This window comes from Rosa chinensis, chromosome 4, assembly GCF_002994745.2.
Source record: "Rosa chinensis cultivar Old Blush chromosome 4, RchiOBHm-V2, whole genome shotgun sequence".
Classification (NCBI taxonomy): Eukaryota; Viridiplantae; Streptophyta; class Magnoliopsida; order Rosales; family Rosaceae; genus Rosa; species Rosa chinensis.
Genome location: NC_037091.1, coordinates 59,713,960 through 59,728,350, shown reverse-complemented (window position 1 = coordinate 59,728,350; position 14,391 = coordinate 59,713,960). Strand labels below are relative to the sequence as shown.

General features: G+C 38.2%; 1 protein-coding gene across 1 annotated transcript; it reads right to left on the bottom strand.

The window, feature by feature from the left end:
* Positions 1–6,672: 6,672 nt before the first annotated feature.
* LOC112196481 (putative phospholipid-transporting ATPase 9) lies at positions 6,673–13,324 on the bottom strand. Its single transcript, XM_024336837.2, has 9 exons — positions 12,015–13,324; positions 10,335–11,665; positions 9,605–9,715; positions 9,027–9,501; positions 8,573–8,782; positions 8,308–8,433; positions 8,103–8,201; positions 7,771–7,962; positions 6,673–7,644 (listed from the first exon to the last, which is right to left on the bottom strand). The coding sequence occupies exons 1-9, from the start codon at positions 12,408–12,410 to the stop codon at positions 7,030–7,032; spliced, it is 3,555 nt and encodes a 1,184-aa protein (XP_024192605.1). The 5' UTR covers positions 12,411–13,324; the 3' UTR covers positions 6,673–7,029.
* Positions 13,325–14,391: the final 1,067 nt, after the last annotated feature.

Here is a 14,391-nt window from a genome sequence, read left to right as displayed (position 1 = left end):
CCAAATCTCTTCAAGACCTCCAATGAATATTTTCTTTGGCATATAAAGATACCATCAGGCTCTTGTAACACCTCGATGCCAAGGACAAATCTCATTCTTCCCAAGTCGGACATGTCGAACTCTCTCACCATAGAACTTTTAAATTCAGACATCATAACATCATCATCACCAGTAAAGATTAAATCATCAATGTAAATACTTACAATGATAATTTTCCTTCTTTTATCCTCTTTGTGAATAATGTCTACTCACTACCACATCTCTGAAATCCTTCACTAATGAAATGCGCTTCGATCCGACTAAACCAAGTTTGTGGAGCTTGTTTTAGTCCATACAAAGCTTTGTGAAGCTTGTAGACCAAATGCTCACTGCCTTTTTTCTCATAGCCCTTCGGCTGCTCCACATAGACATCCTCACTTAGCTCACCATGTAGAAAAGCTGACTTAACATCCAACTGAAAGATCTTCCAATCCTTCTGCGCTGCTAGGGAAATGATCATCCTTACAGTATCTATCTTTGCCACCAGTGCAAAGACTTATGTGTAATCTACTCCATGCTTCTGAGAATACCCCTTAGCAACCAAGTGTGCCTTATGCTTATCAATCTCTCCATGCTCATTGTATTTGGTTTTATAAACCCACTTTACTTCCATTTTTTTGGCTCCAACCGGCAGCTTAGTGAGTGTCCACATCTTGTTCTTCTCAATGGACTTGATTTCACAATCCATGGCCAATCTCTAATTTGCATTCTTCATAGCTTCTTCATAATACAATGGATCATCTGTTGACACCGCTAGTGCCATATTTGCTTCATCTTCTCCCTCGGATAAGCCCTCCCACTAACATAATCATGCATCCAAACAGGAGCTTGCCCCACTCTCTCCTCATCCTCACTGGTCTCGTTTTTAGAAATAGGAGAACCATCTTCCTCGCCTTCAACTCTCTCAACACTAGTCTCTCCTACTTCTTCATTAGCATTATCCCCACTCCCATTTTCACTCACTCCTTCTTCACCCTCATCCACTTCCGTATCTGTATTACCATCACCCCATTCTAAATCTACTAATATTTGCTCTTCATAACTAACATCCCAATCTTATTGCCTCTCTTCTTCGAAGACTACATCTCTGCTCACAACAACCCTTTTAACAATAGGATCATATAGCCTATAACCTTTAGACCCCTTGTTGACACCCAATACCACACAAGCAAAGCTTTTGTTATCAAGTTTAGTCCTCCTTACCTCTGGAACATGAACGTGCCCTATGCATCTAAAAAATCAAAAATGTTCTACTGAGGGCTTCACCCCACTCCAGACTTCCTCTGGAGTAACATCCTTGACAGCCAATGTAGGGCACCTGTTTAGAACATAGATGCTCTAATTTACTGCCTCCTGCCAAAAAGTCTTGGGAATCTTCTTGTCAGAGAGCATTGAACGAACCAAATTCATCACATTTCTAATCTTTCTTTCGGCCACACCGTTCTGTTGCGGAGTATAAGCAGTGATGCCATTTCTCTTGCAAAAATCATTGAACTCACTTGAGGTGAATTCTCATCCCCTATCCGTGCGTAAACACTTTACAAACAATCATGTTTCTTTCTCCACCATTCTCTTCAAACATTTAAAAGAATTCAATTCAAAACCTCTAATTTCTCTACTAAGAAATACACCCATGATTTTCTACTATAGTCATCAATGAAACACAGAGTGTACCTCTTCTTGCTATTAGATGTGAGGGTGATCAGACCACAAATGTCAGCATGAATAAGCTCTAGCTGCTGAGTTGCTCTCCAAGTACTCCTTTTTGGAATAGGATCACGGTGTTGCTTCCCAATGATGCAATCTGTGCATGTTACATTTGAAGCAGGGAGTTGAGGAAGTCCACGTACCATTTTCTTGTACTGCAAGGTTCTCAAACCCTTGTAGGTTAAATGTCCATACCTCCAATGCCAAAGGTGAGAGAGATTTTGAGAGCTTGTGTGAAAACACGTATCTTATTGTGTTTGAGAAAGTACTTGTGACTGAGCAAACAATATGAACATCCTATTTTCACTCATGCTAGTTTGAATGATCAAACCTTTGTCCGGATGGTAAATCTTGCACAACCCTCCCTTGATCAAAATAGCCAAGGCTCTTTCTTGTAGCTACCCTATGCTCAAGAAATTATTTTTTTAACTCTAGAACATAGAACACTTCAGTGACAATGTGATTAACTCCATTGAGCAACTTCACACTTCCTTTTCCCGTCACATTCATCCTGGTGTTATTCCCTAATTTCACCAAATGCCGAAAACCTTCATCTAGCTCATTGAACATAGCTCAATCACCACACATATGATTAGAATACCCCGAATCAAGAAACCATGCATCTTCTCGCTTGGCCTCACACAATTCTACATAAGACATTAAAAGCATCTCATCTTCCTTATTAAGCTCTGTGTAATTTACCTCTTTATTCCAAGTTGGACATTCATATTGATAATGTCCAAGCTTGTGGCATCGATAACACTCCACAGTTTCCTTATTGAAGCCTACTCGACCTCTCCCTCTTCTTCTTCCTCTGTAAGAACCACGGCCACGACCTCTCCCTCCTTCACATGTCACCTTCAAGGCCTGCTCTTCACCATTATGCCGCACAATTTTCTGTTCATGCACTATTAACGAGCTTTGTAGCTCATCAACAATGAGAGAGTTGATATCATTTGACTCCTTAATAGAGCAGACAACATAGTTAAATTTCTCAGTTAAGGAGCGTAGGATATTCTCCACCACTTTGACATCCTGCATATCCTCCCTATAAACTCGCATCTTGTTTGCCACTGACATGACCCTAGAGAAGTAATGTTAGCCAAATAGCCACCCTCAAGTATAAGGGCCAAGTTATAATGTAGGGATTATGAGTAGGGGATATCGTACCCAAGGGATTGGAAAACCCACTCTAGCTAAGGAAAACCTAAAGGGTGCTAGATGAATATGCAAATGTACAAATCACAAACAAGGGTACACAAGTGAACCAAAGTTCATAGTGAATATATGCAAGATGGTGTAGTGGTTTGATTTTGGTGTTGAAGATGGTTTAAACTCAAATGAACACACAATAAAAACTTGAAATGTAAACTAGGCTGTACTAAACTAGATGTGATAGAATGGATGGAAGTTGGAACAATAGCCTCCCTTGCATGCATTGAAGTTCAAACTATAAGTAATGCAATCCTAAGTATCTAATTACCCTCTTAGAATCCGGATAAGACTACTAAGGCCTAAACTCCTTTGATTTTATCAATTCCCACCGGATAAGTGCGAAACTAACTATCCAAGAACAAGTTATATTACTGGATAAATATCAATTCATTGCTCCTAGATGCATAAAAATTTGAGTTTAGTTAATCAAGCAAGCAAACCAATCCTAGGTCTAGGTGATTGTAACTCACTACCTTCACATACACACCTAGTATGCTATCATGCTATTAATGTTCAAAGCTAGCTACTCTCTAAATATTGTTCATGTAATGACAAATGCAAAGTATTCAAATTAGCTAGATTCAAATACAAGCATTCACTTCTTGAATTAGCATGTGAAGATGAATGGAAATTGCATCAAATAAGATTCAAACATCAATTCATTACAAGTTTAGCTAGGGCTTTCAACCCTAGCCCCAACAATAGACTACTCACACATATCTACATAAAGTAGCATCAACATAGTGGAAAACATTAAGCTATCAAAGAATAGAGTTTAGAAATGACTAGGGATGATCACAAGTGAAGGATGATGAAGTGGTTGATCATGGAAACTTTGTCATGGAGATGATGTGGTGGCTCCTCTTGTGCTATAGCTTCTTCCTTGAACTTCTTCTTCAAAACTTGAGATGATGATGATGTTTGATATATGTAAGATGTTATGAGTAGGGATGTAGTTGGGAAATGAAGTGTGGAGATGGAGGTTTTGTGGAGGAGACGGTGGTGGATTATGTAGAGAATAGAGAGAGAAAAGGATGTAGTGGCTAAGCGTGGGTGATGCCCTCTTCCTTGAGAGAATGGATGCTTAAATAGATGGAGAGAGAGAGAGGTGTGAAATGGTGTTGTGAAGCAAAAGGAAGCAACTCACAACTTGCAAGAAGTATGGAGGTGGAGTAGAAAAGTGGTAATAGATCCCAAAATTAAGGGAAAATGGCATGGGAGTGATGGTGTAGGTTGGAGTAGGAAATTATGAGTGAGGGATCGTGATTAATCCTAAAACATGATAGATATTGGAGTGTTGATGATGATGGACTCTTGGGTAATAAAGAGTGTTTGGTTGAATTGGAACCAAAAGGGTTGGAATTTGGTTAAGATAGAATGATGGTGAATGGATGTAGTGGAATAGATGCTATGGTACTCATCCTCTATGCTCCTCCATGAATGTGGCCAGAAAATACATGGCACCACCATGAATGGTGGCGCGCCGCCAAAAGTGGTGGTGCACGGAAAATTTGCCGGAATTTCACTTTTTTCTCCTCTTGTCAAGATTTTCTACAAAACATGGAATTGGATTAGTCAATATTAAATTGGACTTTAGAACAAGTAATTTCCATGTTTTAGGGCACAAATATGTAGATGAATTATGATCCAACAAGTAATTTGTTACACTTTCACCGGATCTCATCTCTAAGGTTTCAAACTCTCGTCGAAGAGCTTGAAGATGAGACCTTTTCACCCTTGCATTCCCTTCGAATTTTTTCTTCATAGCATCCCAGATTTGTTTGGCAGTATCCTTCTGCAAAATGGTTTCAGTGCTGTCGATAGCCTGGAAGAGATAGGTCTTCATTTTCAGGTCCTTCAGCTTCAGCTCATCAACCTTTCGTCACTGCACTTCTGTCGCTTGTCCTCCTGCTTCTGGCTCAACATACCCTATCTCTACAAGGCTCCAATACTCCTTTAATCGTAAGAAATTTTCCATAAGCATTCTCCAATGGTTGTAGTGACCATCAAAGCGTGGAATGGAAGGCTGCACGAAATTTCCTTCATTATTCATTTCTCTCTCAGTGTTTGGAAATCACTTAAAGCTGCCGCTTTTCTTTCTCAGGCCTGGTGGGGGCTCTGATACCAGATTGTTGGGAACTATGATCAAACACAAAAGCTAAGAACAAGAATACAACAAACTGGATTGAATGACTTGGTTTTATTAATGATGGTTCTGGCTTAAATAGCCATTCAATACAAACCCTAACAAACTTAACGTAAATGCAGCCCACGTTTGGCGATATCAAAGCCAAGTGGTAATAGAAAATTGGAACAATTCAAATACAAATAGATAACTCTACAAACCATGGTTTTATTCAAACATAAAGAAACTTAACATGAAACCCTAAAAACTTGTAACTAACTCTTTCACTGGTGATGTCGGTGATCTTATGTATTGAGTATTTGAGTAATTGATACTTTAGAGTTTAGAATTGCTTTGTCGGTGATGTTATGGATCTGGTATGTTTTGTTTCTGTTTTTTGGATCTGGATGATTATGGACATATGCATGTGTATGTTGTTGAACTGAAAGTCTAAATAAGTTATTTTGAGCTCTTGTCTCTGTTTCGTAGAGGTGTGAACTAAATATATGAATATGATTTATTTTGAGCTTGTGTCTATCTAAATAGGTCTGTAGCTTCAGATTTATTTGTGTGAACTGAAAGTCTGAAATATATGTCCAGTTCCTAAATTATTTCTATGGTTTTGTGCAGGTTCTTTGTTTGCCATGAAAAAGCCTATTTCTCCTCTTGATATTAGAGTAAGAGATGAAGGAAAGTTTGCAAGTGTGGAATCAAAGTTATCAAACCATGCTTCAATTTTTGTATCAAAGATTACAACTTTTTGGGAATTGATGAAGACTTGATCAGTTCTTGTATCAATCAGTGCTAACTGCTTCAGTTTTTGTAGCCTTAGTGGCTTAGCGCCTCAATGTAATTTCAATCTCAATTATAAGACTTCAATACTTGATCAGTGTGAATATGAGTTGAGTTTAAGTGAGATTTGTAATTATTTCTAATTAATTCAGGTTCTGAAATTTCAAACACTCAAAGAGTCAAAGTATTCAATTTTTTTTTTTTAAATTTGCAAAATTTGTTTTTATGTGTGCTCCACAAAAGCCCGGCCCGATTCTATTTGAAAAGGTTGGCCCGGCTCGGCCCTTGTGGAATGGGCCTTAAGGGTAGGTCAGGGCTTGAATTTTGAAGCCCCGGTCCGATCCAGCCCTAATCGTCGTTGACTTGGTCAAAGTCCAGCTCGGTCCTACCCTAAGCCCTAAAATTTAGGATAAGGCTGGCCCTAACCCAGCCCATTATGAGGCCTATATCAAAGTTAGGGGCTCCCTTGGTTCATGCCATATGCTCCTTTTTGTAATTGAAGAATTTGGACTGTACCGGTATGAAGCTCAAACCAACACCTTTTTTCTTCTTCTTTTTTATGCATATTTGTTAGTGCACAAACAACTCATTCAGAAACTTGTACCAGAAATTCTCACAAAAAAAAAAAAAAAAAGAAAGAAGAAGAAACTTATTGCAGAACTTACAAGCAGTGCAATAGTAAATCGAGCCATCAAAACCAAAAGATAATTGATGTGAAAGGAGAGAAGCAGTCGTGAGATTAGATCGAAAATAATCAATCAACAAGAAAAATGAAGAAAGAATTGAGGCTGTAATTCAAGAAAAATCAAATTTATTGAGATCTACAATGAGTACTTTCACTGCTTATAATGTATCTACTGAAAGAAACAAAGCATGGCCCCAAATGGGCATTAATACAACTTTACATTCTCTAAAGAACCTAACACCATAATATTTACAGCTGCATAGTGCTGCTTCTGTACATATCTAGCTAAGTATCTCCAGACTACAGGGTCTACTCCTACAAGTAGAACCAAAAATGTTGTATCTTTTATATATGCAACCCAAACATGTACAAGGTGCAGAACCACGAAAAGTGGCAGAGATTCATTGAGGCGTGTATGTATTCTCTGAAACCTAACCATTCCAAAAACAAAACCTATGGCTATCATCTATCTTCTTATAATGTTGGTCCTAGCAGCTAACCGTGCTGTGAAACCCACGGTTGTTGGCCGCAAAGATCTCTGCCGCACCATATCACAAAACTCTGGATCATTTGACCGCCCCTCGTACCTAATCCATTGTATCATTTCATGATACAAAGGAAAGAACCGCATCCAAAGTGATGAGTATGTGAAATATGGGAGTAGAGCTGAGATTGGCACAAGCAATGTAATAAGCCAGAAAGAAGGGGCGGGGGCAAGGGTTTCGACGAAGACTTTGTATGCATTGGTAGAGAACGTGGGTGACATGGCTCCATATGCTAACATAAAAATATACCAGAAAGCAATGGAACCCCAGATGAAAAGGTGTTGTATCAAGGTGAAGTAACTTATGGCAAGTGCCATCTGCAAGTTCACAACCCAAACGATGCATGTGTACATTGTTGCTCCTAGAATATCCTTCCCAGCAGTTTTCCCATCCTGATTGAAGGCATATGGTTGTAGCGCTTTCATGCAGAAAAAGAAAATAATCACTGCACTTGTTAATCCATTCAACATCCAACCAATTATTCTACGCCAGCTGAAGAGAACATTTTGCACCCCTTCTTGGTATATTAGAGGAAACTGCCATAAGGAACAGGATAAACAGTATGTTCAGTAAAACCAAACATCATTATACTAGAATCAGACTGGTATTTTACACCAGCTTGAATTTTATTCCATAGTTTACAGTATACCAAGTGAGTTTACCTTGAGACAAAATCGTGCAGAAACATCCTGGTCGAAAACTCCCATGGCAACCACTGGAAGCGATGAGAAGAATACATTATACAGTGCTAAAAACCAGTCATTGTATGCAGGTTGTCCAGAGAAGGATGCGGATGCCTCATATAAGAAGATAGTTAAACCAAATGTGATGTTCTTGTAGAAGAAGTAGCAAATCTGCGAAGATATTTGAGCAAGTCAAATCATTGTGAAGCAGAAGTTTTAGTAGATTGTATAAAATTTAAGCTTGTTGCAGTTGTCACATTGTGAACATTCTAAAATCTCAAGTTTGTCTCATAGCAAGTGAAATGTAATACCATTGATGAGATCCTTCTGTAACACCAATGTCCATGCACAAGCAGCAGACGCTCCAAATATTGAAATTGTGCAATCGCAATATCACTTGACATGACCGCCTGGAATGAAGATAAGCATGACAAGTTTATAAGAACAAAAGTTCTGTGAAATTTCAGGAAACAGAAAACAAAATCAATAAAATATGTGGAAGAATCTGTAAAGTACCTGCATTCCTTCAACACCACTAATTCCAATCCCAATATCTGCTTCTTGGAGCATTCCCACATCATTGGCGCCATCACCAATCGCAAGAGTTGTTTTCCCAGTTCCAGATTTGACCAGTCTAGTGACCTTTTTATCCATTTCACCATTTAAAACAAATTAGTTCTTAAATCTGAGCATGATAAAAGAATGAAAACAAAAGATATCATCCTTGTGAAGGCATTAAAAAGAATGGGTAAAACCCATAAGCTAACAGTTTGTAATATACCAGTGCTTTCTGTTTTGGGGACGAACGGCAACAAATAACAGATGCACAGCCCATTGCAAGCTCTAGAAACAATGACTTTATATCATCCTCAAGAGCATAAGCAAGAGATTTTCCATCAATGATCAATGCATATGCCTCGGATCCCCCACTTGATGCTGTAAGCTGGGCCTTTCCCTTGGTTATCTGATGGAGGACACGTGCTCTTGATGCCTAAACATGAGTCAGCAATATCCTATCAGCATCATATATAGTCTGACTTCAAATAGTTATGATAGCTAAAGTCTTAAGTGTACGTATAGCCAAGCATAGTTTAATCACAAGAGAAGTTGTTAAGCTTTTGTATTGATCAATATTAAAAATCACTATTTTACTTCCTTGAGTAAAAAACATTTTCAATACATGAACCAGCTATAACATGTGTGTATACTATATATGAAAAGTTATATAGTTTTACCTTGGTAATGGCATCCTTATCTCCTTCCTTTTCCAGCACCTTAATTTCTGGAGACTCCAAATTTATCATAACCTGTTTCATTCCTTGTCTAAGTAAGCTACAGGCAAACCCAATGTTGATGGCAGTTTCCATCTTGTCTCCAGTCAAAACCCAAATCTTAATTCCTGCTTGGGCAAGCTTGTCGATGCAATCAGGAACCCCATTTTGAAGTTTGTCCTCAACAGCTGTCGCACCAAGAAGAATTAGATCTTTTTCAACATTATCTGTTACTTCATCAATCAATGTTTCGCGGTCTGCACTAATTGAGTTCTTGGCCTTGATAAATTTTGCATTAAACTCTCTGTATTCATCTTCCTGAAGTTCACGATAGGCAAGTATCAAAGTCCTTAGCCCTGCATCAGCATACCCATTTAAATGCTCCTTGGTCTCTTCTTCAAACTCCCTACCATTTTTGGCTAGTCTTTCAAACATGACACTGGAGAGAAAATGAGCTGAGCTGGTTAGAAACTAGAAATTGAGTTAAACTTAGATATAGGGAATTAGGGACTGATTCGAGGTTTCAGGGAGTTAACACATACTTGTCGGCACCTTTACAGAGCAATAGTACTTTTCCTTCCTCATTTCTTACAATCACAGACATCCGTTTCCTTGAGCTGTTGAATTCTAACACATTCAGGAGAGTGTACAACCTGTAAACCAGAAAATTCAATAAATATAATCTCACATTACTTTATGAAGCACGCTAAAGTTAAGAACTAAATACTAGTGTGGGAAGAAACAAACCAAAGTAAAAGTGGGGAGAAGTAACAAGATGCATAACAAAGGTAACAGAAAGTATTGGTTATTGGATATTGTACAGTAGGCTTTGCAAAACAAGACTCTGAAGCTTGAGCTTAGCGGTTGTCTGCTGTATCGAAAAGGCCTTTTCTAGTTAAAAGGTAATCAAAGGGCTCAAAATTTCACAAGTACCAAGAATTTTTGTATGAACAAACTAGATGCTTTCTTAAAAGCAAGATAGAGCATAAAGCATGCATTGCTATTTTAAGATGACTACTGCTCTCCAGAAGTGCCCTATCCTCCAATACGGAAGAGAAATTTTTTCTCTGATATATCTATAGCACTATTTATATACTCTATTTTTCCAGTGCAGAGGCTGAGTTTAAATTAATATGCCTGGGGTAAAGTGGTTCTGAAATCAATGCAGAGGCTTTGGGAATCAGGGTACTGGGATGAACCCGAGACACATACGAAAGCTGAATAAGGCTGTTTGAAATTTCTACATATCAGAAAATAAAGAAATGTACTGACCTATCAACTTTCTTTCCAGAGGTTCTGTCCAATTCTCTCACTGATATGCTTGTTTGTGTCCTTTTATAGAATTCAAAACCAAGTTCTCTTGCTGCAATCACAAATGCTGCTTCATCAGGAGACTCAGCCTCATACATAACCTTCCCAGTTACTTCATCAACTTCTGGAATGGCTGTATGGCAGACTGCTAATAAGCGGAAAAATTTCTGGATGAGATCTCCATGAGGCTCATCAACCCAATTTCCATTCATGATCCTTTCATCTTTAAAATTAAAGCCTTTAACGGGTGCCGTGTCATCATTCCCTCCAGTTACAGCTTCATGAATTGGTGAACCATTTCGCCTGCCCATAGACCTCTCAACCTCAGTAAAACCACGGCCGTAAGCTGTTCCAGCCACAGAACATTTGATGAACTCCATTGAATTGCATGTCAAAGTTCCAGTCTTGTCTGAAAGAATTGTGTCAACTTGGCCAAGTTCTTCATTCAAGTTTGAGGTACGGGCATGTGCTGGTTTATCAGCTTCTTCATAGTACATTTGAATATCTTGATTGATGAAGACGCTCTGAAGAACTTTAACAATTTCGATTGACACATACAAGGAGATAGGGATCAAGTAGTTATATAACATCAGAGCAGTCAAGAAGTGATAAATTGCTGCAACAGGAGCCCTTTTGGGATCATAGAAAATTTCAGAACTATCTGGCTTCAGATACCACCTTTTCATGATCCCATTGTTTATGTCATCTTTGGTTGTAATGCCAAAGAAAATGGATCCAACTGATGCCAATGTAAATAAAACACCAAACAAGACGTAGATAATTTGATCCATCTTCTTCTCAACTCTGCTTCTTTTTGAAGGAGGGGGAGTAGAGTTTTGAATAACCTTTGTATCAACACCGGTGAAGATAACCACTCCGTATATGTAGTCTGTATTTCGGAGTTTAGAGTCTCTGAGAAGAAGCTGTTGAGGAGAGAGGGGATACTGCTGCTTTTCAAACTCCATAGTTCCGACAAATGAGTACAAATTTGCATTTGGGTCCTCACATTTCACCATGGCATGAAAATTGCTGATGCTGGTGTCCTCCTGTAACGGTGAAGTTACCTCCAATGCTTGCTTCAACTTTAAGTTTGTCTCCCCATCAAGGTTCATTGTCTCAACATAGCAGATTGCATCTTCGTAACTGGACGAAAGTAACAGGAGATCTGTTGGAAAGAATTCATTCTTTTCGACTCTCACTATATCTCCCACTCTCAGATTCTTCCATTCAGTATAATCAAAATTGCCACTACCCTTATGCACTTTAACCTTTCTATTGTTCACTTCAATATCCTGGAAAACCATTCAAGACAGTAAAATTATACATCAATTTCCAACAGCTCACCAGACAGAATCAAGTTACAACTGTTAATTAGCAAGAATCTCCAGCAAGTGAAACATTTCAGATTGATGGCATCTTAAAGAAAGTCAAACAATTCATTCCACATATCAGAAACAAAAAGGACAAAAACATAACAAAGAATTTTATTTTCGATTCCCCTTGCTGAAAATCAACAGATGCTCCTCAACAATCAATACCTAAAAAATCCATTGCTTTGCACATCCTAATGTTGACTTGGCATACACAACGACATCCATGAACTAAAAAAGAAACACAAACGAATTGCAACATAGTCATTACCTGCTGTTTTCGACGCCAATCTTCGATCGCCTCCTTCACCATCGTGGCGCTAATGATGATGATCAGAGGAATTATGGCACTGACAGCTGAATACGGAGCCAGAGGAGTGAAGGCCAAAACGCCAGTGACCAAGAAGAAGAAGTTAGCTACCCTCCTGAACTGCTCAAACAAAGACTTGGGCAAGAATGTAGCAAGTGTGTACTTGGTAGTGCTGACATAATTATCTGCATAGTTTCGAATCCCGGCCTCAAACGAATCCGGTTCGTTGCAGAAAACCACTCTGGAAAATCCTGGCCCTCCAATCTGTGAATGCTCCTCCTTCAAAGAAGCTCTACCGCAAGTGAAAGAATAGATCTTGCTGAAATGCAGCCTTCTCTTTCTCCCACCGCTCCTCATATTTTTCTCCTCTCGACTGACAGCACAAAATTAATGCCAACCGAAAAAGGTCGAGACTCGAGACTGTAATAATTGCAGACTCTGTAATTAATGCAACTTTGCTTCAAACGAAACCAGAACCAGAACCCACTCAATCAACTGAAAATTAAGTACTTGAGCAAATCCTCACTGTTCAAGGAGGACCAAACCCAGCTCCTCAGAACCCCAAAAGGTCCCAAATATTAAACACAGAGACCCAGAACAAGAAGCTCAGAACCCCAGTAATTTAGTAATTAAAAATTTTGAATACTGGACAGAGGAGAAAGAATAAATGAAATAAAGTATCCACTGTCTAGAGAGGAAAAAGAAAAAAGAACCCAGAAAGAGTAAGAGAAGCAAGCGCAGAGGTTTGGACAGTAGTATAAGCAGCAGCAACCCAGTTTTGTAATCTACAAAAGCTTAGCACCCAAAAAGCTAATTATTCTTTGTGCAGAAAACCAAAAGACAGAATCTAATGATGAAAAGAGGTTCAGGTCATAAAATAGAGGAAAGGTTTGAATGAAATATGCGCGTATTTGAATGTTCTCTAAACAAGGAGGAGAAGGAGGAGGAGAAGAAGAAGAAGGCTTTGAACAAAGACTTGGTTTTGGATCTCGCATTTTCTTGACTTTGGTTTCTAGGAAATACGCGGCATTTGGCTTTTGGTCTTGTTGTTAAATTATATACGATGGTACGTTATATTTTCCAACCAAATTTAACTTGTTTCCCAGAAAACAAAGAAGGAAGGAAAACCAAAATGTGTGAAAGAGAAAATATGAATCGGGTTTTCTGGGAAATTTCAAATCCGCGGGAAAAGTTGTAAGAAGCTGAGAAGAATGGTGAGGAGGAGTGTTAATGTTATGGGCTTAAGAATTGGTCTTCTGCTTGCTTGCTTGTCCCTCCCTCCCTCTCTCATAAACTTTGATTAGAATAAGACCCAGAAAAAATGACAACAAATTAGTTTAATGCAATTATTAATCCACAGGATTATATAATTGATAAAAGAATTAATCAAATGAGGGAATGAGGAAGACACATTAGCGAACTCAGCAAAGTTTTCTGGTCAAGCAAAAAAGAAAAAACAGAACCCCCTTCTGTTTTTTCTTTTCTGCTTAACCAGAAATTTGTTGCCCCAACACTTGATCACTGGAAATTGGAAAAGTTGTTTTGTGAGCAAAAATTACTGAAAATTTGGGATTTGTTTTCCAGTAATTTTGTTTTAATTATAGAAGGTTCGTTTCATAGGTTGGAAAACAAAATAGAAACAGAAAAAAAAAATTGAAGTTTTAAGACAAAATGAAACGTGGCGTATATATGGGGCACAATGGACGGGTCAAACACTCTGTCAGAGAGACAAGAACCAATGGTCTCGTCCCATTTCACATGCAAAAAACTTTGCTTGTCTTTTTATTTGTTTCTTCATTTCTTCACTTTTTTTTTTTTTGTGCTCTTTTAGTTTCTGTCAGAATCTTTGTCTGATTCAAATCAAAGAACTTTGTCTTTCGCTTTTATGAAGCACAATGCATATGAGTTAAGGATGGGATGTAATTTTACTTAATTATGTTCATGTATATGAAATATGAAACTTCCATTTTTAGTAATTTGTCTGCCTTGGAGATGAAGCAATGCGTAGTCTAATACCATGTTCTTGTTTGGAAAATGATTTGCGTGGAAGATTCATTGATCAGATCATGTAGGTACATTCCTTCCTCATTTGTTTTACCAACGCGTTTAAACATGCAATTTATAGTTGGAAACTCATGAAATGTAAACAAATCTAATCGGAATAATTTATCCACTCTTATTGATCTAACTTTTTGGTCTTTAGTGATAAAAATGAGTATTTCGAATTTGCTTGTATTATCAAAAGTAAGGATATCATGAATCGAAAAAGTAATTTTTTCTTTTTCCATGTTTACATTCAAATGTGGGCGAGTTAATGGACCAGAACAATTCCATTTTT

Bases quoted from the DNA above. Each gene is read 5' to 3' on its own strand.
- LOC112196481 (XM_024336837.2), bottom strand. From the start codon at position 12,410: ATGAGGAGCGGTGGGAGAAAGAGAAGGCTGCATTTCAGCAAGATCTAT. The intron at 11,666-12,014 runs GTAATGACTATG...ATGGTTTTCCAG, and splicing joins ATTGGCGTCGAAAACAGCAG to GATATTGAAGTGAACAATAG. The intron at 7,963-8,102 runs GTATTACATTTC...ATATCTTCGCAG, and splicing joins ACAGAAGGATCTCATCAATG to ATTTGCTACTTCTTCTACAA.